General features: G+C 39.9%; 1 protein-coding gene across 2 annotated transcripts in view; it reads right to left on the minus strand.

The window, feature by feature from the left end:
* Positions 1 to 22,970, minus strand: part of ZFPM2 (zinc finger protein, FOG family member 2) — a 321,202-nt gene that overhangs the window by 121,670 nt on the left and 176,562 nt on the right. For both annotated transcript variants that reach the window (XM_077932770.1, XM_077932771.1), the window contains one exon: positions 4,262 to 4,373. In XM_077932770.1, the coding sequence (XP_077788896.1) occupies positions 4,262 to 4,373 (112 nt within the window). The remainder of the gene's footprint in view (positions 1 to 4,261; positions 4,374 to 22,970) is intronic.

Raw genomic sequence — 22,970 nt, forward strand, 5'->3', positions numbered from 1 at the left:
TCCAAGGCCTCAAACCACATTTTCGACCTGCTTTTAGGTCCTGCATTAAGCAAAAACTGTGGTTAGCTCTGACCACAGTTAAAGTTGTAGTTAGCATAATGAATAACCATAATGGATAACCAAAAGGGAGAACAGCAAATATCATCATATGGCCCTTTCCAAATTTGCTTATCCATGATGCTTCAGTATTGGTTTAAACAGATGCACAGAAAAGAAGGATCCAAGTTGCTTAAGCTATCACTAACCATCAGGAGAGTGAAATAATATGCTTTCATCAGCATAAAGACAGGCTAAAGGAGCCTATATCTTCACATGCCATGCTATCTAACACCAAGCAAATATTACTGAAAGGTTTTCAAAGGGGCAGAGATCAGCTAAAACACCCACTGAGGGTCAATATACATTATACATTCTAGCTTATCCAGTCCCCTGCGCCTTTTGGCTACTCTATCAATGCAGTACATTCTAACAGTTGAAGGTATTTATCCAATAGCAACCAAGAATTTGGGGGAAAACACATTTCCTAAGGGAAATTCAGGACAAATCCAATGCACACATAACCTTCATTGACATTCCCATTTGTAGCAGTGCCTAGTAGGATTATTTCATTTTGATCTGACAACTATTTTCACAAAAGTACTCAGTCAAAGATTTGCACACCAATCTTTTAATATAGATAAGATCATTTTATGAAAAGTAAGGAGTTACATTTTTTTCAGCTGGAAAAACAAATATGTTATGTCATCTTGAAGCTGTTAGAGCCCCAATAAGATATCTTCTTTTGTGTAAATTTTGAGGCATGAGATAAGCAATTATATTTGCCCAAAGTGGGCACATGAAACTAACTTTAAAAATTAAAAAATAAAGACTGTGTTGGAAAAAATGATGAAGTTATTGCAACTGTTATTTTTCCTTCAACACCTAGACTAAACCATCTGAACATAGCAGATGAAATGTCACTGGAGTACAGGAAGCATGCATCCTGAGGTGGCAAAAATCCTTCAGCTGATTCACTTATGATTCACCAGAACCTGCCATTGGTGTCTCACAGGGGCCGGCAGGCAACCCAGGTAAGGGAAGCTGCAGCAGGTCAACACTTTCCTGTGGAACACACCATGTCTGGGGCTGAGAGTGTGTGAAAATGTGGATTCGACAGCATGTGGTGTGAACCAAAGTTCCATCTAATCTAGTACAGTATACTGTTTCCCACAGTAACCAGCCAGGATCTACCAGGAATTTCTAAGTTTATGTTTTATGCATTATGCCCTGGAACCTGGGTAGCCTGAAGTATTTTAAATAATCCATAAATATGCATGCAATACTCTCCCTGTTTTATGCAACCTCCTGGTTCATGACCAATAACCAATAACAAGTGTAACCCCTCATGGATTTGTCCAATCCCTTCCTAAAACCATCTAAAGTAATGTCCATCATCATATCCTATGGTAGTGAATTTCTGTCTATGTGAACCCCAGAATCCTGTTTTTCAATATATACTAATATATTAGTATGCCAATACTAGCTGACATCCCCAAGGAATTTTGATAGCATGGAGAAATTGTGTCTTGATGGAAAATGAGTCCCTAGACATGCACTGAAACCATAGAATTTCCTTGAATAATTCAACCTTATATATAGTACATGATTTTATCATGTCAGACCACACCCTTCTCCATATTAAAAGCAATCTGCATACAGTAAATTAGATGTTAGGATAGAGAGGTCTAAAATAGTTTGCTTTCCTACGTGTGAATAAAGGTTATTTTTATGTCCATCATTTAACAACACAAAGCACAATCTTCAGTCTAAAGTGGTACAGTTCCGGAACAATTTTACCACCTCATCTGCTGTTGGGCTAAACTGCCACATTTCAGCATACATACACAATGATGCAAATTGGCTCCTCTTCAAGAAAACGTTACTATCGGATCTGAATTTAAACAAGTAGTTCTGTAGCAGGATCAGCCCTTACAGATCTTCCCCATAGCTCAGGCATTGCACCTTCCAGAAAACTGAGAGAATACAAGAAGGTGTGAGGTGGGGGTGGAAAGAAACATGTAAGAAGTCTATAAGAATAAAAAAGAAGTGTAAGAGACTGTCAGAGAAAACTTTCCACTATGAACATCCTGGATTTCTGTTCCTGATGTATCTCTAGGCTGAAGTTGTACTTTGGATAACTGCTGCAAAGTTTCCATATAAACAGTCCTTAATACCTTTCAAAATAAATTGCAATTTCTCACGCATATGAAAAATGTTACTGTACGCAAACATCAAAATACTGTGCTGTTTTCTGCTGCGAGAGCAATGAGTCACACTACACTTTAAAATGATGCAGATTCATTCCCTTTTTGGCTCAAGGTTTTTCCTTAACTAAATCAGGTATTTTCAGGTTACAAAATTAATTTATTGGTGTTTTGTAATTATAAAAGGAAGAATGCATAAGACCTTAGTGTGCAACTACTCATTTTTAAACATGCAAATTCTCTGTTTTCAGTGTTTCAATTTTCAAAGGCTTGTAGCAGTTTAAAGGCAATCCTCTTATAAGTGTACAAATTGCAATGATTATAGGAACAAGTTGTAATTGTTTCTAGTAAGTTTTAGTAGCCTTTGATGTTATGATTAGTGTTTTGTATGTTAATATAGTGATATGGGTGCTTATTTGCCTTGCTGGTTGTATGCAAAATGGTCACTAGGTTGTCGCAGCAAACAAATCTTTCATCTCAGTGGGTCTGTTTGGTAAGGAATAAAAAAAACCCTAAAATAAATTGCTGTAGAACTGTGCAATTTCTGAAGCAATCACAAAGCAGTGAGACTGGGGATTTATAGAATTTGAAACCTGAGCTTAGTTGGAAAGACTAAATGGAGGAGGGATAAATACAACATTGACTATGCTAATGGGGCACAGCAGCTGTATTCACAATTTCTTGACTGAGCAGTCAGGTATCATAGATCTTTAGTACCAATTCAGCATTGCAGGTTTAATTTTGTACCTTTTTTTTTTAAAAAAAGCTCAGGCCTCTAGCTATTGATCAAAGGAACACTGATAGGAGCTGGGGTGATGTTCAATCTAATAAGGAGTGGTGACCAAACTTTTATCTATACAGGTTCTATACTTTTATCTGTACAGAACTTAAGTTTTGCCTTTGCTCTAAATCCTCCTGTGAACCAAAGTCCTAGCTTGAGAGTTCAGATGCCTGCCTATTGCCACCGTATTAGCCAGTAAAGCGAGATGAGCGCCGCAATCCCAGGGTCGTCCGCGAGTAGACCTAACAGTCAGGGGTCCCTTTACCTTTATGACACAACAACTTCAGTCCTGTGCAGTTAATGGGATTTCAGCAACCTACTGGTGTGCAGGATTGCAGCTATAATCTCTGGCCACATGGTAACCCACACCCAATACTCTTGTGACCACTGTGGATCCTAGCGTATCATTTTGGGAATCACTACAGTGGAAAGTTGGAAAGTAGTGATTGCCATGCATTTTAAATAGCATCATGATGTCGTTAATGAGCAAAGAACCTTTTTGTTTGTTTACACACCATGAGCCAAATCTAGCTGCCTTCAATACTTAATCACTGTCAAGATTCCAAAACAATGACAACAATAAAATTTCTTACAATTATCTTTCAGAAAATAAATGCTATTTTTCAACAACATTTTCAAAAACATCAAGGTTCACACACTTTTCACGAGGTAGGGGTATTAGCACAACATTTTGGATTTAAATCAGGTTAGAACAGCAGGTTAATGAACTACTTAATGAACTTTCAAAGCTCACCAAAACTTCAAAAGAGGCTTGTGATATAATGCAGCAAGAAACTAAGGGGTGGGGGAATCAGAGAGATGCTACATTCCTACAAGTCTTTGAACAAGTCTGTAAAGCCTAGGACATACTTTGGACAGTGGCTTAAATGGCAGGTAAATTGGGCAATGGCTTACAATGGCATCAACATTTTATATAATACAATGCATCGAGTATAAGAAAGCTCTTTGCTTTTTTTCCTTAAGTACTTTATCTGTTTGAATCTTAAGTGGTAATAGGATGCCTCTGCTTCACACTCATTTAATGCATAATGGAGAAAAACTATTTTTTCAGGGGAAAAAATGGAATAATGCTTCTTAGATCAGAAGAAGAGAAATGAGAACCACAGACCCGCCTTTGTAACCTGCATTTGCCACCTGTTATGCAACAGGCACGTTTCATCAGCACCGCTTTAATTCCTCACAAAGAAAGTGGAAGGGAAAATCAGCTTGTGTTTACCTTTGCTGTACACAATGCAGTTGTTTTTGTTGTCTTCCACTCCTTGCCAAGTCACATCCAGCAGCCACTTGGGGCCAGCAGTCAGCACCATAGGGACTGGAGCCTTTGTCTTCTGGAGAAAGGATGATAACAAACAGATGCCATTTGCTTGCATTGATTAAGAACTTGAATAATAATAGTAATAATCATTTTATTTGCAAACAACTAAATCTCCAAACCCATAAGCCAAGGCCTTATTCCCCAGCCTTGGGTCTTAAAAAAAAAAAAGCAGAAGAAAGAAGAAGCAGAAGACGACACAAGCTGCAAAGCTTTAGCGCTTTCATAGATCTGAATGGCGGAATTATTATCAAGGATTTTTCTGAATGATAGCGCTGGATCAGATCTCCAAGATTAGGCATATCTCTGGTGGCTTAGAATTATAAAGGGAATGCAGATGACTTTCACAGAAAAGAGCCAAGTGTTTAGAAGTGAACTTTAGACACATTGTACTTCATTATCAACAAGATCTTACTATTTCCTGAAACAGACAGGAAAGAATTTAAAGAATCAGTATCCATTTCAAAGCTCTGTCCTGGGTAACATTTATATTATAGTGGGAAATTATTCTGAATGGATAATGTAATCTCCCCCCTCCTCCCCCCTTACTGACTGCTGATGTACTACTGTTGAAATAATAATGCTAATGATTCCACATGCATGATCTCGAAGAAGAAATCTAAAAGCAGCAGCCAGAATTCATTTGAATGAAGCCCAAAAGGAGTTGGGGGGGGGGGGAGGCATGATACCAGCCCTTCTTTACAAAGGCAAAGTGACACATTTTATTACGAAACGCATTTTGTGTGTTAGGGTAGAAAAGTTCAGATTATTGGCACTCTGTCTCTCTGTTAAATCTAGATGCAAGGAAGGAACTGATCTGGAATTTAGTAAGCCTTATCAACATAGGCTGGTAGTGAAATGCCGGTTAGACATTTATCATTCACCAGTCCTTGTTCTGTATATCAAACATCATGAAACTATGATTCAGAATACAGAGTACAATGAAAAGGGTCTCTACTAGGTTTTCTCCCCCACCCACCGCCGCCAAAAAAAATAAATAAAAAAAAATAAAAAATCCGGATAAGATCATTTTCCAGCAGCTCCAAACCTTTGTGAGAGAAATTCTGTTTCCATGACTCAGAAGTTGGAAGCATAGATTTAAAGCCAAATCCTGTGGGTTCGTTAATAGGTTGGAAAATGAGACACAGTGACCACCACGCTGCCCTAACATTATGCTGGAAAAGACAGGCTCAAGATATGTGGGCTGACACTACTATGCTACAAACCTAGCAATTCAAATGTTGTAGCAGTGTAATGTTTTATCATTTAATTATTATTTATTAAAATTAATATATAGTGTTATATGGCAGTGTTGTGACAGAGCAGCAATGGCAATGTTTCATCTATGCTGTTTTCAAGAGGCTTGTCCAACCACCATGGAAAGGAACTGAAAACCTACAAACCACACTGAGCAGCTCTAGTTGGACTGCATCACACTCCATGCACAGGTTGCCCATAGATAGAACACTAAACTATGGTTTAGCGTTACATGAACGGGTCTTGAAATTATTAGCTTCCTCCACTCCTCTCATCTTCTACAAGGAAGAAATCACTTTTTCTATTCCATTTTAATTTCTTTCTTTCATTTCTTTTAATTTTTTTGTTTAGTCGTTTAGTCGTGTCCGACTCTTCGTGACCCCATGGACCAGAGTACACCAGGCATTTATTTTATATCCACCTATTTAAAGAAGATTTCAAGGTGACAAGTTCAGTCCTATGTAGGGCTAGGGATGAGCAATGCAGCTAATCCACCACCACATTCAAAGTCCTGCCAGCTTGCCAGAAGTTGTCGTGGTGTCTCTTTCTTCCTTCTCACTGCAACAACTGTGAGGGATCCATGGTGCTTCTGATCAAGCTTTATGTCTGTTGCCACCAGCTAGAGGCTGCCGCCTCTGTCACAATGGAGCCCCCCGCCCCCCACCAGGGGACCTCGTCTCCATCAGTGGAGGTCAGCAGAGATACACCAGGGGTTGTAGCCAATGCTGATTCTATTCAGAGTAGACCTATCAAATGGACATGAGTTGGTTCTGGTTATTTCTATGGGTCTGATCTGAGTAGGACATGAATACAATCTCTACACAAACACCAGCCATCAGCATCAGAAGGTTAGGATTGTGCTCTAAAATGGTCATATATGTCTGTAACATATAAAACAGCAATCATAGGAAAACTGCAATCAACAGAAGAAGCTCAAAAATAAGTTAAACAACCAAAGCAGGCATTTATAAAGCTGCAAATTAATAAAAGGACACAACAATAGGAAATCATTTTGCCTACGCTTTTTCTGATACCTAAAATTGGACCGACTGTGTTTTTCTTTGGTTGGATTCCCTGTATACCAGTTTTTATTTGTCTTATATGCTTTTTTTGCCACTGCTGTATTGTTATTAGGTTGTACAACACGTAATATATTTTTCAAATATGAAGTGGTTTATTAATGCTTTTAAATAAATGCATGACAAAACGAAGGGGAAGAGAAAATGACCAGGTTCTAACTAACAGTGCAGTCCTAACCCAAGATCCACCAGGGTGAATAACTTTGCAATAGGCGGATCTTGGGCTGTCATAGCAGAGCTGGGGATGAGCTCGCATAAGTCCTTCACCCTGGCTCAGCCAGTAGTACTGTAAAGGCTTATGCTGCTGTAAGTCCCCCAAAAACAATGTTCCTGAGGTGTGGCAGGAGAAAGAGAGGCTTCCAGCTATTACAAACCTCTTTTAGCTCAGTCACATGACCTAGCAACCCAGCAGAAATTACACTGGAGAAAAAGTGTGGCTTATGTCAAACATAAAGGCTTGTTTTCCCTCTGCCAGCTCAGGCAGCACACCTGAATAGAGTTTGGAATGTGGTAACTTTCGCCAGCTTAATTTAAAGTGGTATACATTCCACCAGCTTCCTATACCTAGGATTGCTCTGTCCACATACAATCACACGTGGATTCCCAGTGTAGGTGCCACAAGAAGGCTCTGCTCCTTGTCACTGGCCACCACACCACTGTTGTATGATAAATGTGGAGCAAAGAATCAGATGCCAAATAAAGCATATTTAGAGGGACTTGCCTATGAAGGCAGTTCAGAAGTTACCCAGGTCTCAAGTCATTTAGGGCTTTAGATGTTGTGAATCACCCCTGAGGAGAATGGTCCTGTGCTCAGGTCCTGCTTGAAGGTTTCCTACAGCCATCTGGTTGACCACTGTGAAAACAGGATGCTAGACTAGACAGGCCTTTGGTCTGACCCAGCAGAACAGTTATTAAGTCCTTCCGCAGCACCTAGTTGCACATGCATTTTCCTATCCAACTAATATCAGAGCACCTATCTGTACCACTTGTACCAAACTAACCTGAACTCACTTTCAGTATATGTAGCAGAGCTGTCTGTTATTTGGGCTGTTGGGAAATAAAAAGTTTGAGGACTAATGTTAAAACATCATGGGAGTATGGGCTATTCTTTCATCTTATTGTGGTAAAGGTTAGCTGGTCATTGCCAACACACATGGTGACATTTGCTGCTGGATTTATCTTTATGTTATGATTTGTTCTTTCAAAAGAGGAATCAAGAGCATAGACAACCTGACATAGACAGCTTATGCTCTTATATACCTTATTTTATATATTTATATATATATTTTATAAACATCTCATTTTTTTTACTCAAAAGTAAGTGGGTAATATATATCTCAAAAGCCAACATAATGTTAGAGACAGCATATGAGCGTGCTAGGAAGGTATCTCAGTAATCTGATTTCCTTATTACTAGCTCTGATTTTCAAACAAAGCAACAGTACTAGTCACCTCTTCAAATAATAATTCCCTTGCAATATTAGCAATAGTCAGTTAATATTTTGGACCTGCTGCATTTTGTCCTGGCCAACTTTATGGCATGCATATACTTGAACATTACCTATATTTAACTTATTAGTATTCCTATCATTCCTTCAAAATCTGACATAGATTCTTGTGATTTAATCATATATATGGAAACCAATCCAAATGCATTCACACATAAGCTATGTTTTACCTCACAAATGGGCAAACAAACCACAGCTTGTTTTGCCAAAGCTTGGTTTGTTTTTTGGCTGCTAATGCCTTGGTAGCTTGGGATGGGGTGATGAAACACACCATGGTTAACCAAGGCTGCTAGGTTTGAACCTAACACCAAAACATAGTTAAAACAAGCCGTGGTTCATAAGCCAACAACAAATCATAGCTTCACCTAGTGGTTTGTTGCTAGCAAACAACACACAGTATTCCAGGCTGAAGTTTGATGTTCAGAAAGACCACACTTAACACTTAAGCCATGGCTTAGTGCTTGCTATATGTAAACCGGTCCATTGTTTGCATCAAGTATAATCTTCTGATGCATTCTAAAATGTAATTTTATTGTAAACAGCTTTGAAGGCTCAAACAGACAAGGCGAAAAGGGTTATATTTAAGCATAATTATTATGTGGGAAAGAGCTAAAGGTTTGTCAAAATCAGAAACGAATACATTTTCCACAAAAGACTGAAGAGTTTCCAGTTGTGAAAGAGGCTTTTAATGGGAAGGGTTCAAATATATGGGGTCTGGATAGTTCAGTTGGTTAGAGCATGGGGTTGATAACACCAAGGTTGCAGGTTCGATCACTGTATAGGACTGCTGCACATTCCTGCAGGATGGATTAGATGATCCTCAGTTCTTTCCAACAATTCTAAATCTATGATTTAGATATTTTAATATAATAATGCATTAATTTGAAGTTTCATTCTGCTGATTGTACTGTACCTTGTTAAAATATTATTACTGTTTCCAGGCCCCAGGGGTGGGGAAAGATAGAAACTGAAATAAATACACACAAGGGAAAACAAACAAGGCACACGGTTTCTGAATTTTCATCTATAGTACCCAAACCCTGTGATTCAGAATTGGTGGTGCATCATGTAACAGAAATATTTATTAGTAGCTCTATACAACATTCCCTTAAATATTTTCCAACTAAGTGTGCTATTTCAGTTTCAAGCCTCCTTTTGTAAAAACCACAACGAGTCCAATTTGACAAGGGCAAGCAAGGGCAAAAGTTGATCTCTTTGGGAACAATTAGAATCTGCTAATGAGGATAAGAGAGGTCGAGCAGATATCCACTTTTTGCTAACCTTTCAAGTAACTGGACAAACAAGTGAGGTAACCCTCAAGTACTGTTTATACAGAAGTCAGGAGGTTAATGGAGGCAAAAATAGCCAATAAAATGCTTGATTTTTATTTTTTTACCAGCCTAAGAGGAATCCCTAATAATTCGGTAATCTTAGATAGCATTGCTTAGAAACATTTATAACATCAGTGCTTTACATCTTCCAAGGACAGATTAAAATCTGAGCAGTTACACATTCAGTATAATCAAGCAATAAAGGTGTTCCGGGATTGTACAGTTCCACAAGCAGGAGAGGTTGAATGTCTGAATAACAAAATAATAAATCTCTGAATATGAAAAATAAGACTAAGTTGGACTCTTCTCCCTGATATGCTAATTTACTCTGCATAGGGAAGTTTAAAAACACGCAAGGGGGCATTTTGCACTCTACGCTACTATATTGGCTGAATAAGCACTGATCCAAAAAGAAGGTACATGCCAAAAATAACTTGACACCTTAAAATGTTACAAAGTCAGGAAAAGGAAAGGCTATTATTTGTTTCCTTTCTCTCTCTCTCTTAAAAAAAAGTATGTGTCAAAAGTGAAGCTTTTTGAACGTGTTCCCCACAAAATGCATTCAAGGAAGAACTGTATTATAAGACATAATGTATCTAGTCTTCTACCCAGTAGTTTCAAATTGCTTGATATTTTAGATTCCTACAGCAGCTGAAGTAAACAGGAGGCATAGCACAAACACAGCTACTGCTTCTGGGTGTAACATAAAGAATAGTTTAGCACAAGAATGAACCTGGGCGACATGGCTGTGAGAATCAAAAGGTTTCATTCCATTTTCAGCTAACTGCACTTCCTCATTATAGCCAAAGCCAGATAAAGTGTGCTTCGTGTAAACTATGGTTTAGGACAGAGGTGGGAAACTTTTTGCCTGTCAAGAGCCACATTCCCCCAGGGGTAATCTGTTGAGTGCTACAAACCAAGGTGAGTGGGGCCAGAGGTAGGTGGGGAGATTACATTTTCTATATCTTTCTGCCACTGCCTTTTCTTGTGTGTTCTCTCCCTCTCTCTGCCACTCCTATCTCTCCATTTTTCTCTCCTTGCCACCAACATAAAATTAGGCCGAGGGTCCCACACAACCCTTAAGGGGACAGGCTGCCCAATCCTGCTTTTGGAAAACAAGACAACTTGGTTAAAAGTGGAACTCAGCACAGACGTACATATTTTAAACTGCATCCAAATAGCTGCCATCACAAGGAAATCAACCCTATAAACAACATAAAAGCAAGAAGAGAGACTGGCTTGCTTACTCCAACATAGTAGAGAATAACACACGTGAATACTCATTGTCCTTGAGGAAGTGTGTGGTTTAAACATGTGTGCAATCTTAATATAATAAATTCCTATTTTCAAGAACCTCTTCCTTTGGTCTTCTGTTTCTCACTTCACCCCCCTTCCTCTCCTGCTATGGAGACAAACACATTCTTTTCTTCCCCCTATCCCTGTCATCTCATCCAGGGGAAGCCACCATAAGATCCTGCATTTGGCTGTGGTCTGAAAAGAGGATGTATTTTTAAAGTTAATAATAATAATAATAAAATTTACTACAAAGCACATGAGAATGTGTAATACTTTAATAGTTTGCTGCCAAACTACCAGGGGGTGGGGGTAGGGAGTGAGGCACTGAACGGAAAATAAAAATGAATATTCACAGATGGAATCCCACATGACAGCTGGGATTTCCTGCAAGTAGAGAAGCCCAACTGTTTACCCCAGGAGATGATCACTTGACAAGCGACATGTCGTTTCTGCACTTGACAGACATCCGTAAGCTTATAACAAAGGCAATTCAGAGAGAGAGAGAGGGAAAGTGATAGGGAAGGAGGGAGATGAACATATATATTCAAATTGCACTACTATAATTGCAAATCTACATAGTTTTACATGTTAAGAATTCCAAAAGCTCGCCAGTGGCTGTGGCTTTCAACCATGCTTTTAATACAAACAAAGGGCAGGGCAGCATGCACATGAGTTTTTGTGCAGTCCATATTCTCTATAAAATTGAATATCAATATACGTATCAAGACTTTGAGATTAGACCACTGAAGAAGCCCGGAAAACTATTTTGTTTCTCTCTAAACAAGGCACAAACAGTAGCCAAGGTTCGTTATGGTCTTATTCATTGTGGTTTGGGGAAAAGAAACTGCAAATTTGGGTTTGGACGACACAACAAGCCAGTTGCAAGCACAGTGCAACAGAGAGGAAGGGAGGAGCACCAGCAAGCTGCCTGCTCCTGTTAAACCATAGATACTAACCATACTAACCATGGTTTAACATGGCATGTAAACACAGCCAAGGAATCATTAGAATTTGGATGAAAGGACCACACAACCCTGCAGCAGTTCCTCAGAGAATTAATGCTCAAGCCTGATCTTCTAAGACTTAAAGAATGTGTACTTTGGATTAGGCTATATATCTGCAAATCTGTTGCGTCTCAAGGGGAGTATACTCAGCTAAATACCCTGACCTTCCAATGCACTGTATCAAATGTGTGGCTATGGAATATAAGGCTGTTTGCATATGCCTGCATTTTAACACTGATTTAATATATGATAATATGGCAAAATCCTATTTTCTCTCTCACATGTGTATTAGAATACAGACATAATTAAGTGAGAATATTATATATTCATTTGTTGGGGGGTTATACTGGGGCAAGAGGATAAAAAATCTTTTAGATGATGCAAACCCAAGGGGACTGTCCTAAGGAAGCACTTTAAAAACTGACTTATTGTGCCCCTAAAAACAACTTTAAAATAAATTAACCCAAAAGTCAGTTACTAGAACCTAAACTTTTAAAAAATATTGTAAACTGGAGCCTGGACTGATAAACGACTAACACTTCGGGGGCCATTTCTAGGGATCCATTTCCTCATGTGTAAGAAAACACTAAAGCCACATCTGCCCTGCATGTTTAAAGCAGTATTATACCACTTTAAACAGCCATAGTTTTCCCCAAAAGATCCTGGGAATTGTTGTTTGTTAAGGGTGCTGAGAGATCTTCAGAGACTCCATTCCCACCACGGAGATGCAATTCTCACAATAGTTGTTATAGTTAATCCCTCTTTTATACCATGCTTCATCCGAGGTTCACAGAGAGGTTCACTACATAAAAACATGAAAATACAAAATAAAACAAAAACCAGGCAATAACCCCACTCCCACAGACACATTTAAAAGACCACTGAATGTTAATCAGCCCAATGCCTAGTTGAAGAGAAACCTTTTTGCCTGGCACCTGCAGGTATGTAATGAAGGCGCCAGGCAAGACTCCTGGTTGGCCACTATGGAAAGCAAGGCTTTCTTTGTGTTACCTTGCACATGTGTTTTTAACCACTTATCTCTTTAACATGCATACAGTCATACCTCGGGTTACGAACGCTGCGGGTTGCACGTTTTCAGGTTGAGGACCACGCCAAACCCAGAAGTACTGGAACGGGTTGCTTCCGGGTTTCGGCGCCCGCGCATGCGCAGAACCACTGAATTGCGTCACGCACACGCGCAGACGCAGCACTTCAGGCTGCGAACGCTGCGGGTTGCAAACGTGCCTCCTGCATGGATCACGTTCGCAACCCCAGGTATGACTGTATAAACTAGGGTGCTGTTGTTTCCCCTTAATCACCACTTCATGTATTTTGGAGAAACAGCTAAAATGCATGCATAGACAGTTCAGATATGACACATGGCATTTATATCATATCCAAGTACAAAACCATCTTGTTTAAAACAGCCCTTAAAGTATGGTTGTGTTCTGACAAAGACAGACTACTAAATTATTTTCAGGTATCATGCACTCAGAGATTAGCTTTTGAGTATGCATGCTTCCATGTTATTTTTAAAACTTTGCCAGTATGCAAGGAAGTTGATAGAAACTATAAGTGAACGTACACATACCCTTTCAAACCTGAAGCACAAGGCAGCATGTTGTTGTTGTTATTAGATTTATATATCACTTAATGCCAATATGGCTTGTAAGCAGTCTACAAAACATAAAAACCAGCTGTACAATATTGTTAAAATGCAGAAATCATAATCATTATATTAAATTTTGTATACTGCTTTTCATCTGCAGATCTCAGTGTGGTTCACAACATAAAATTACAATAAAAGTCCACAAAATACATAGTAAGAATAGTAAAAATAAGAAAAAACAAACCCCTCCCACAACACATTTAAATGGGAATTGGAGGTCAACCAGCCCTAGACCTGGGGGAGCATTATGGCCTGGCACCTGAAGGTGTATCATGAAGGTGAATGCAGCACTCCCACAATCACTTTGATTTAAGCCAATACAGAAACTGAAAAGTAAAATGGCACTTGGCCCAAGGCCACTCAGTGAACTTCATGAGGAAAAGCTCTAGAAACCAGGTCTCCCAGATCCAAGTCTAACACTCTTTCCCAGTTTATCCAGCCAGTCAAAGCCATTTCCCAGGGTGTGGCGCTGTTGTAACAGCTTCTAGGAACCATGGGTGAGAGTTGGCTGCAGGGTGAGAACCAAAGCTGGACAACCTACCCGAGAAAGAGCACAACATGTGTCCCACCTGAGTTAGTTTAAAAGCAGAATCACATGCATCCAATCTCCTTGCAATCATGCAGGAAAATAGGAAAGATGGTAGTTCAGGCTTGATTCTGTTTCAATTATTTCTGCAGATGGACAAATAATTTAAATGAAGTCACAACAAGTACTAGCTAGACCCCTGTAAAAAGTGAAGTGTGTTTTGCTATTAAAATATATTTATAGCTTGTTTCTGTGACAAAGCAAACTGAGTTCTGCAACCTGAAGGTACTTTATTGTGATTGACACATCCACCCACCCCCAATTCCATATTACAACCTTCCCGTCAGGTGTCTTGAACCCTGGTTACGAATCACTGCTTCCTTGCTTTCTTTATTTCCTATGAAGCATCTTGAAGAGACAGATCAATAAAAACATAAACAGTAATACCACATATAAAAACAATTTCAAATCCCAAACAGATATAGACTGGAATAATCTTCACTGAAAAGGCACTAAAGACAATAGAGAGAGCGCCTGTCTGATATGTCACAGGACAGAGTTTTAGCTGCTATATTACCAAAGAGTTTCAGCTGAAAGGAGTTAAAATCCAGGCTGGTGTGAAAGGGCAAAACCGCCTACCAGACACTGACTTTGCTGCAGCTTTCTGGTTATGGGACTGCGTGGATGCAGTGGGGTAGCCAAGCCAGTGCTTTTGCCGGTGTGTTTTGCCCTTGCTGCTACCCTGCTCCACCCCAGACTCCTCCAGGTAATATGAATGGTGCTGATGTAAAGAGGATGGCTCTACGCCACCACACTGGGAAAAATAAGCCAGCAATCACACCTTGCCATAAATGCGTGTTCTGTTTCGTTATCCAGGATGACTTTATCTGGGGTACAAATGGCACTGGTGAAAACTCCATCGTTCAAAAGTGTCTCCTTCTAGCAAACCATCCATATTGCTGCCTTTTCTGTAGAACCAGTTATTGGTTTCACATAGCTCCTACCCACATCTTGGCAACTCTTGGGGAATGGAATCTTTCTCCTTATGGCTGCCCCACATCCTTTGCCACAATATGCATGTGCTTCAATAAAGCGAATGTCTGAGTGCTTGGTAGCCACCACATAAAAAGATCAGGTCACCAATGGAGAGAGTGGGAAAACTGCACTACTTATTTTCTTTCCTACTACTGTAATCAAGCCTCTGGAGCCCTGGAGAATTACAGCTACTACCTGCTACAAAAAAAGAATACTACCTATCACTTGGCACTAATTGGCAGCAATTGCTCAAGAGAGCCCTGAACCTGCCACACAGACTGAGTACTGCCCTCCAGGTATCAGTCCCTCCAGGAGAGGCTTGAAGCTATTTGTCATGTGGTACATAGATTTTGCAGTCTTCACAAATGCGTTCTATTTAAATTTCAAGCATTCCAATGTAAGTAAAGTTAGCACATAATACATTAAAGGCATTATTCATTTATGTGAGCACCCAAACACTGAATATTTTTGCAGAACAGGCTGCTTTTGTACAAGCCTATTTTGCAGAACTTTTTGCAAAGGTCCAAAACAGAATACAGGGGCTTTTCAGAGGCAGGTAAACTTATTTTATCTCATGTAACTCCTAGAAGTATTCAGAACAGGCTCACCTTTCATGTCAAAAAGTTTATTGCTTACTCCTCTAAGTTTCCTTCTGCCCACTGCTACCATTTCACCATCAAACTGGCCAGGATAGAGAATAAGTGATCTGAGATGTGTTACACATTGCTTGCCCCTCCTGCTCTGAGGAGTCTTCCGGTGCCATACAACTCGAGCGTGAACACACCTTTTCCATAGCAAATCAGATTTCATTTTTGTGAAGTAAAATTTATGCTTAGTTCCCTGTCATATTGAATTTCCTGCTTCGGGTCCTGGATTATGGAAGTGGAACTAGACAGACCATCATTGCGTGCTTCCTCTATTTTCTACGGAGAAGATGTCAAGCAGAAGCTGCAGGTCCATCATATTTTGATTCATTTGTTTAAAAAGCACTATGCTTTGTAATAACATCCAAATATGAGAGAACTTGAAACAGAACTAGCCGGTCTGCATTGTCATGGAGGGCAGCTTGGCACTCAGGCAACGGTGTTACTGTTTCTGCTATGTAGAGCTAACATCAGACGGTGATCTCACAGATTAAAAACTAGCAAAAATAAGCCTGCAGAGAGAAGCCGAATCTCACTATTAATATTCTATTTCTTTATTTTTCTTTCTCTCTGCCCAAACTTAAATCCATTTCCAAGAGCAAATACTTGAAGAATCCCAGCTCCAAAGTACCAGATTCTTCCCCAGACATATGCTTTATGCTTTCAAGTGTTGAAGCCCAAGACAGGAAAAGAAGTGGTAAGGGAACACCTAGCTACTTTAAACGAATTCAAATCCCTGGGGCTTGATGAGCTGCACCCAAGAGTACTAAAAGAGCTTGCAGATGTAATCTCAGAGCCTCTGTCTATAATCTTTGAGAATTGCTAGAGAACAGGTGAGGTTCCTGCAGACTGGAGGTGGACAAATGTTGTCCCCATATTCAAAAAAGGGTAAAGAAAAAGAAAAAGAGGACCCAGGTAGCTACCAACTGGTACGTTTGACATTGATACTAGGAAAGGTCCTAGAATAGATAAACAGTTGTTGGCCTGTGAGCACTTAGAAAAGGATGCTGTGATTACTAAGACCCACCCTGGGTTTCTCAAAAACAACTCATGCCAGGTGTGTGTGGCTTGGTGGATCAAGGGAATGCTGTGGACATAGTGTGTCTTGATTTCAGTAAGGCTTTTGAAAAAGTTCCTCATGAAATTCTTGCAGAGAAGCTGGTAAAATATGGACTGGACAAGGTTACTGTTAGGTGGATTTGTTGACTGACCAAATCCAAAGAGTGCTCATGAATGGTTCCTTGTCATCCTAGAAAAAAGTGACAAGTGGGGTGACTCAGGGCACTGGGCCTGTTGTTGTTCAACATCTTTATAAACAATGGAAGAAGGAATTGAGGGGACACTCATCAAATTTGCAAATGTCACCAAACTGGGAGGGGTAGCTAATGCCAATGCAGAGAAAATCACATAATGGAATTTGTCACCACAAGACGTAGTGATGGCTACCAGTTTAATTAAACAATTTAATTGTATCATTGATTACTAGTCATGATAGCTATGAACAACCTATGAATACTAGTCTCAAATGGGAGACTGCTATGCCACACATGTCTTGCTTGTGGGCTTCCATAGGCATCAGGTTGCCTACTTTGAAAACAGAATGCTGTACTATAGGCCTTTGGTCAGATCCATGACTCAGGGAAGAAGAGACACCTCATGCTGTATTCCTGAGCACTGGAAGGGAAATAAGCAGCACAACCAACTTGCTTATTCTGCCTGCTACTTCTCTCAAATCTGGTGCAATAGCGCTCTCTCTTTCTCTCTTCCTCAGAGTTCTCTAGCATTCAGAAACAGAAATATGTATGAGTGTGCAGATTCTCTGAGAGAATATTGTGGCTGCTGCACTCCTTTCCCAGTCCTGAGCTCAGGTTTGGCTGCTAAGACAAACTATGGCTCAATTTATAGCAGTACAGTAGTTACAGGACTAGAAGAGGTCGCAAAGTGGTCACAGTCTCCTTTCTAGAAAATCACATTTTTGTAGCAAGCCATGGTTTGTCTTAGTATGATGTACGAACTGAGTCACTGTGTGAATTCAAGTAAGCTTCATTTTAACTTCCTTGAGGAGCAGGCAGCTACACTACAGATTCTGTTGAACAATGTCATTTTGGTGCCTATAATTTGTCACCATGAAGCAAACAGTTTCAACCCTCTGGTGCCTGAAGGACCCTGTCAGGTAGGCTACTATAGTTGCCAGATTCAATCCAGGATGTGGATCTCTGACTGAGAGAGAGGATGAGGAACTAAGTAGGGCTGTTGCCCAAGGCCAGGACACTTGCCTCAGGCAAGTGAATGTATGACGCTGGACTCTTTAAAGAAGCCCCACAATGTGAACAAACAACAGACTCAGATTCGGATGACATGCTAAGCTTTGGGTTATGCAGCAGTAGCAGCAGGACTAGGGGAAAAGGACAGCGGCTGCAATCTCCTCTCAGGAAAACCTGCCCACTCACATCTTCCTACTAAGCCATGGTTTGGCTTAGAGTTATGTTTGAACTGGGTAGCTGTAAAGTTTCCACACAAAATTCAGGTTTAGAGCTACATTTTGTCAAAAGAAAGTGTGTTCAAAGAGCGTATCAGAACTCTGGACAAAGACTCTCAGTGGTTTTATGGAATTTTTCCTCTTCAGTACTATTATAAAAATGTATCTTATTCTGCTTTTAATCAGCAAGCTTTATCCAGCAATCAAGGCAGGTATATAATAAGTTAAGCTACTCTGTAAATCTAAACATTTCCCACAAATAGAAAAGATACAGCCTGAGCTCACCGATTGTTGCCACGGTAACTATCTAAAATGAAAATCTGCTTAACCCTTTCTCTCCTGTAACCACCCATGTACCAATGTTAGCTGACTTTCATGCACTTATCTTCGCCTTTCCCCTCTCTACAAATTCATAATTCTGTTGCTTTTCAGTAGTTATGCTCTAGTTATTCTATCTCAGCCGGAGAGAATTGTGATTGGTGGGAATTTTCTATATGGGATGCCTGCTGGCTCTTTACCAGAATTATAAGGCAAGAAACAAACCCTTTATGGGGCAAAGTAAACCTTAGTTCACTTTCTTGAGGACTATAGTGGTTATTAATACCCAGGACATGAGAAAAATGTGTTTTTCAATATATTCAGATATACCATGGATTATTCTTTAAAGTGCAAATGAATGTCTTAACTCAGATAATTGTCACCTGTGTTACTATTTCACACATTAGAACTGAGTTTCTTAAGAACCAGGAATGATCCTGCTGGAAAAGGCCAATCTAATCCAGAATCCCATTTCCCACAGGGGCCAATGCATGCCTATTGGAAACCCACAAGGAGGATATGAGAGCATTAATTCTCTCCTGACTAAAGTTATCAAGGAGATATATTTTAGAATCACATCAAGGTCGTTACATCAGGTTTGGTAAACACAAATCCACATTGGATCTAATGATGTCACTGAGCCTGTGTGCATACTGGGTTGTTATCACACATCTGGTAAGTCAGATCTAATTTTTCCATGTGCACATTGGCACAAGAGTGGCCAAAGACGAGTGATTACTTTTTCCCCTGATTCCTAATCCAATAGTGCCTGTCCTCTGCCTTGTCTGAACTCCCATTGGAAACATAACCCTGGGTGAGTGCCTGAAACCCCCTGGAATCTTGTGCACCGCTCAGCAGAGATTGTGGGTTTTGTGTGCCACCACACACACACACACACACACACACACACACACACAGGTTTTGCACAAGCATTCTTATGTAAAACCTGTGTTAAAATAAAAAGTTATGTTCTGCAAATGTGGCCTGAGCATGCAGCAATTGGAATTAGGTACGCTTGGAAAACAAACATTGTTTTGGCAGCTACAAGGAACAGGAAGATGGCAAGAGAAAACGCCCGCAGGCACCACCATGCACCTAAAGAATCACCTAACATAGCAATGTCATATTGTGCAGCCATGATTGTGCAGGGAGCAATTTGCATTTGGATTAATTTTCCTTATCAGACTAAATGATGTTGGGGGAATTGTGGGCTGCCATTTGGATGAAGAGAACATCATGAGGATGCTGGGGGGAAACTTGCACACACGAGCAGCAGCAAATCCAGAGAAACTCTTGGAGTGATGTGTCCAGAGACTCGTATATCCTGGCTCAGGCATCCAGATCTCATGATTCACTATGCTCATCTTGAATACAAGGTGAACATTACATACCCCAACTTCCTTTCTGGCTTGGATTTTAATCCAAACTGGAGATGAATTCAAATCCTTCTTGCTTTCCTACCCACACACAAATGTTACTCCAAACCCTCACCCCTCCTATGCTCATTCAGGACTCAGCCCATACCCTATGATGATGTAATGTTCCACCTGAAAAGTTAAGTGATATACATTTTTTTAAAAAACCAATTGGTGTGTTTGGACAGCGCCAAATGATGGTCTACTGACCCCCTTCTTCTTTTTATGTTGCATAAAAAAAATCGTCTGTGACCATTTTTATTGATGTCACCTTGCTGTGTAAGATAAAAATAAATGAGTATGAGTCTGGGCTACTTGCTCATGTCAAATAGCAACAATAAAATTTAGATTGTGTGTAGAATACATGAAACATTCCTGCACATTTTTTTTTAAATAAAAAAAACCAATTTGTACTTCTCTGTAGCTGATTGCCCATAAAGCCTGCATTTTCAATACTGGGTACACATCTCTCCTGAAACCTATATAGAGGGATTGTTTTTAAAAAGCAAACACATTATTTTCTCTAGTAGTACATTTCATGTTTAATAATATTATGATCACTAGATCAGACAGTCCTAGAGGCTTCCCAAACATCAAGCTTATTTATCAGCTTTGGCTGATTTCCCAGGAGTAGTTCCAAAATAGTCTTATTGCCTGGCCAACACATTGAGCACGTACACAATTTTTCTGCCAAATTTTGCCAGATATAGGATGTAACTAAGTACGCTACTTAGGCTTTCCACTGTATTTTTGAAACAGTATTTAGTCATTTTCTTTTAAAATATATGACCACCCAAATCTTCCAGTCAACATATTTTGTTATTCTGAAGTTGCTGGTGCTCCTAAAAACATTTGACTGAACAGAATAAGAAAATGTGTGTGCGCTTGTGTGTGAGAGTGAGTTAGTGATTCAACAAAGCGCTAAGTGCCATTATCCATTTCATCCACATCCTTGTATTGACCCAGTTTGCACATAAGAGTAAGCCAAACCACAGTTAAGCCAAATAAGGGGGGGGGGCTTTATTGTAGCAGGCAATTCCAATGCAAACTCCTTCCTGAATCAGGAACAGCCTTGCCTGGAATCCTGTGAAACTGAGCAAGATTAAACTCCTACTCACTAGTGGAATTCAGCTGATTCAAAAGTTGTATTTTTGTGTTTTTTATACTGTGATCCTCAGATGAAGGGTGACATATACCGGTAACTTTAACAAATAAATAAATTAGAATCCCCTGCTGAAAAAAATGATTTCCACACACACACACCCCTCCATTTTAGCAGGGATTTTTGATGCCAATGAATCCCTTGCTAAAATGAAACTGGCGAAAACTTTGTTTTAACAGGAGCTTTGCAAGGTGCTTTGAAGTCCCAGCAAATTTTGAAGAATGTCTGTGTTTCAGTTAGGGTACTGTTTCAGGAAGTGCAAATTAAGCAGGTTTGCCTTTAAATGCATACTTACTTTAATTTCTCCTCCATCGCTAGGTCCCTACTTCCCACTAGCAGTTTTAATGGTAACACTTCTTTGCCACAATGTTTGCATTTCTAATTAAAATCTAAAGGTTCCATTTAAGCTGACCGAAGATCTTTTGTTAAAGCTCAATTTACTCAGAAGCTGAACCCTATTGCAGTCAGAAATAAGCACGTGCTTTCAACGGCGCTTACTTCCAGGGAACTATGCATAGCATCGCAGTCATGTTTGTCTTAATGAATCTGGTATTGCCATATGTACTGTTGCTTGTGCGTGCATCAAGACAAACATTTTATATCTACATCTATCTATTGGATCAACATAGATGCCTTCAGTTATGAACTCTTCTTGGGGCATTACTATGGGGGTTTCCATGATAAACTCCTGCAATTCCTGCATCCCTGGGAACAAACCTTGCTGAAAAAGAATCAGCACAGCTAGTGCAAAGGTAAGTTCTGTCTCACTAACCTTTAGAGTTCAATGGGATTGTCAGCAAGCATGTGGACAAGGCTGATCCATTCCTGACATTGAGTACTTAGAAAGCTTTGGTCCCCTCACTAAAAGCTCCTGACTAAACATAGTCATGGGATAAGAGATACCCCTACTGATTGGTACTGATCAAAAAACAGGAAACAGAGTGGGAATAAATTAGTACTTCTAATCAGGTAGACATATACCAAGTTGGGTACCTCAAGAACATCACATTAGGGCCAGTGCTTTTTAGCTCGTTCATAAATGATCTGGAGTTAGGATGAACATTGGTGTGTCCAAGTTTACTGATGACATCGAATTGCCCAGGGTGATAAAAACCAAAAGGGATTGTGAACAGCTCGAAAAGATCCTCTCCAAACTAGAGGAATGGGCAATAAATTACAAATATGGTTCAATGCAAGGGTGTAGTGATGCACCTTGAGCTGCTTATTTAGGGGATTAGACAAATTCATGGAAGAAAGGGCTATCAATTGCAACTAGTCATATACGCTACATCCTGGATCAGAGGCACTATGCTTCTGAATTCCAGTTGTTGTCCTGCTTCTGGACAAAGGCATATTGTTGGCCACAATATTAAACAGGATGCTGAACTCCATGGATACTTAGTCTGATCCATTAAGGCTCTTCTTAGGTCCTTATGTAGTCAAACACTTTCTCCACACATAGAATGCCCCAGGTTAAATCCCTATGTTCCCCAGTCAAAGGGCTGGGGACGAAATTCTTTAATGATCCAATTATATAGTTCCTGGTGCCATTAGCTCTACTGTCCATAATTTATAGACTTGTAAAGAAATGCTGCTGAATGTTTTGTCTTGGTTTAACCTTTAAATATAGGATAGTGAATGGGTTTCTTTATAAAGATATGTGATTTCTGTAGCCAGGAGAAATAGAGGAAGGGATGGAGCTCAGTGGCAGAGCACATCCATGTTTACATGCAAAAGGTCCCAGATTCAATCCATGGCATCTCCAGATAAGGTTGGGAAAGATTCTTGTCTGAAACTGCAAAAGCCACTGCCAGTCAGTGGAGATCATAGTGATTTAGATGGACCAGTGGTATGACTTGGTTAAGGCAGCTTTCCATGTTCAGATTCTAA

The sequence above is a fragment of the Podarcis muralis genome, chromosome 8 (genome assembly GCF_964188315.1).
Source record: "Podarcis muralis chromosome 8, rPodMur119.hap1.1, whole genome shotgun sequence".
In the NCBI taxonomy this organism is placed as follows: domain Eukaryota; kingdom Metazoa; phylum Chordata; class Lepidosauria; order Squamata; family Lacertidae; genus Podarcis; species Podarcis muralis.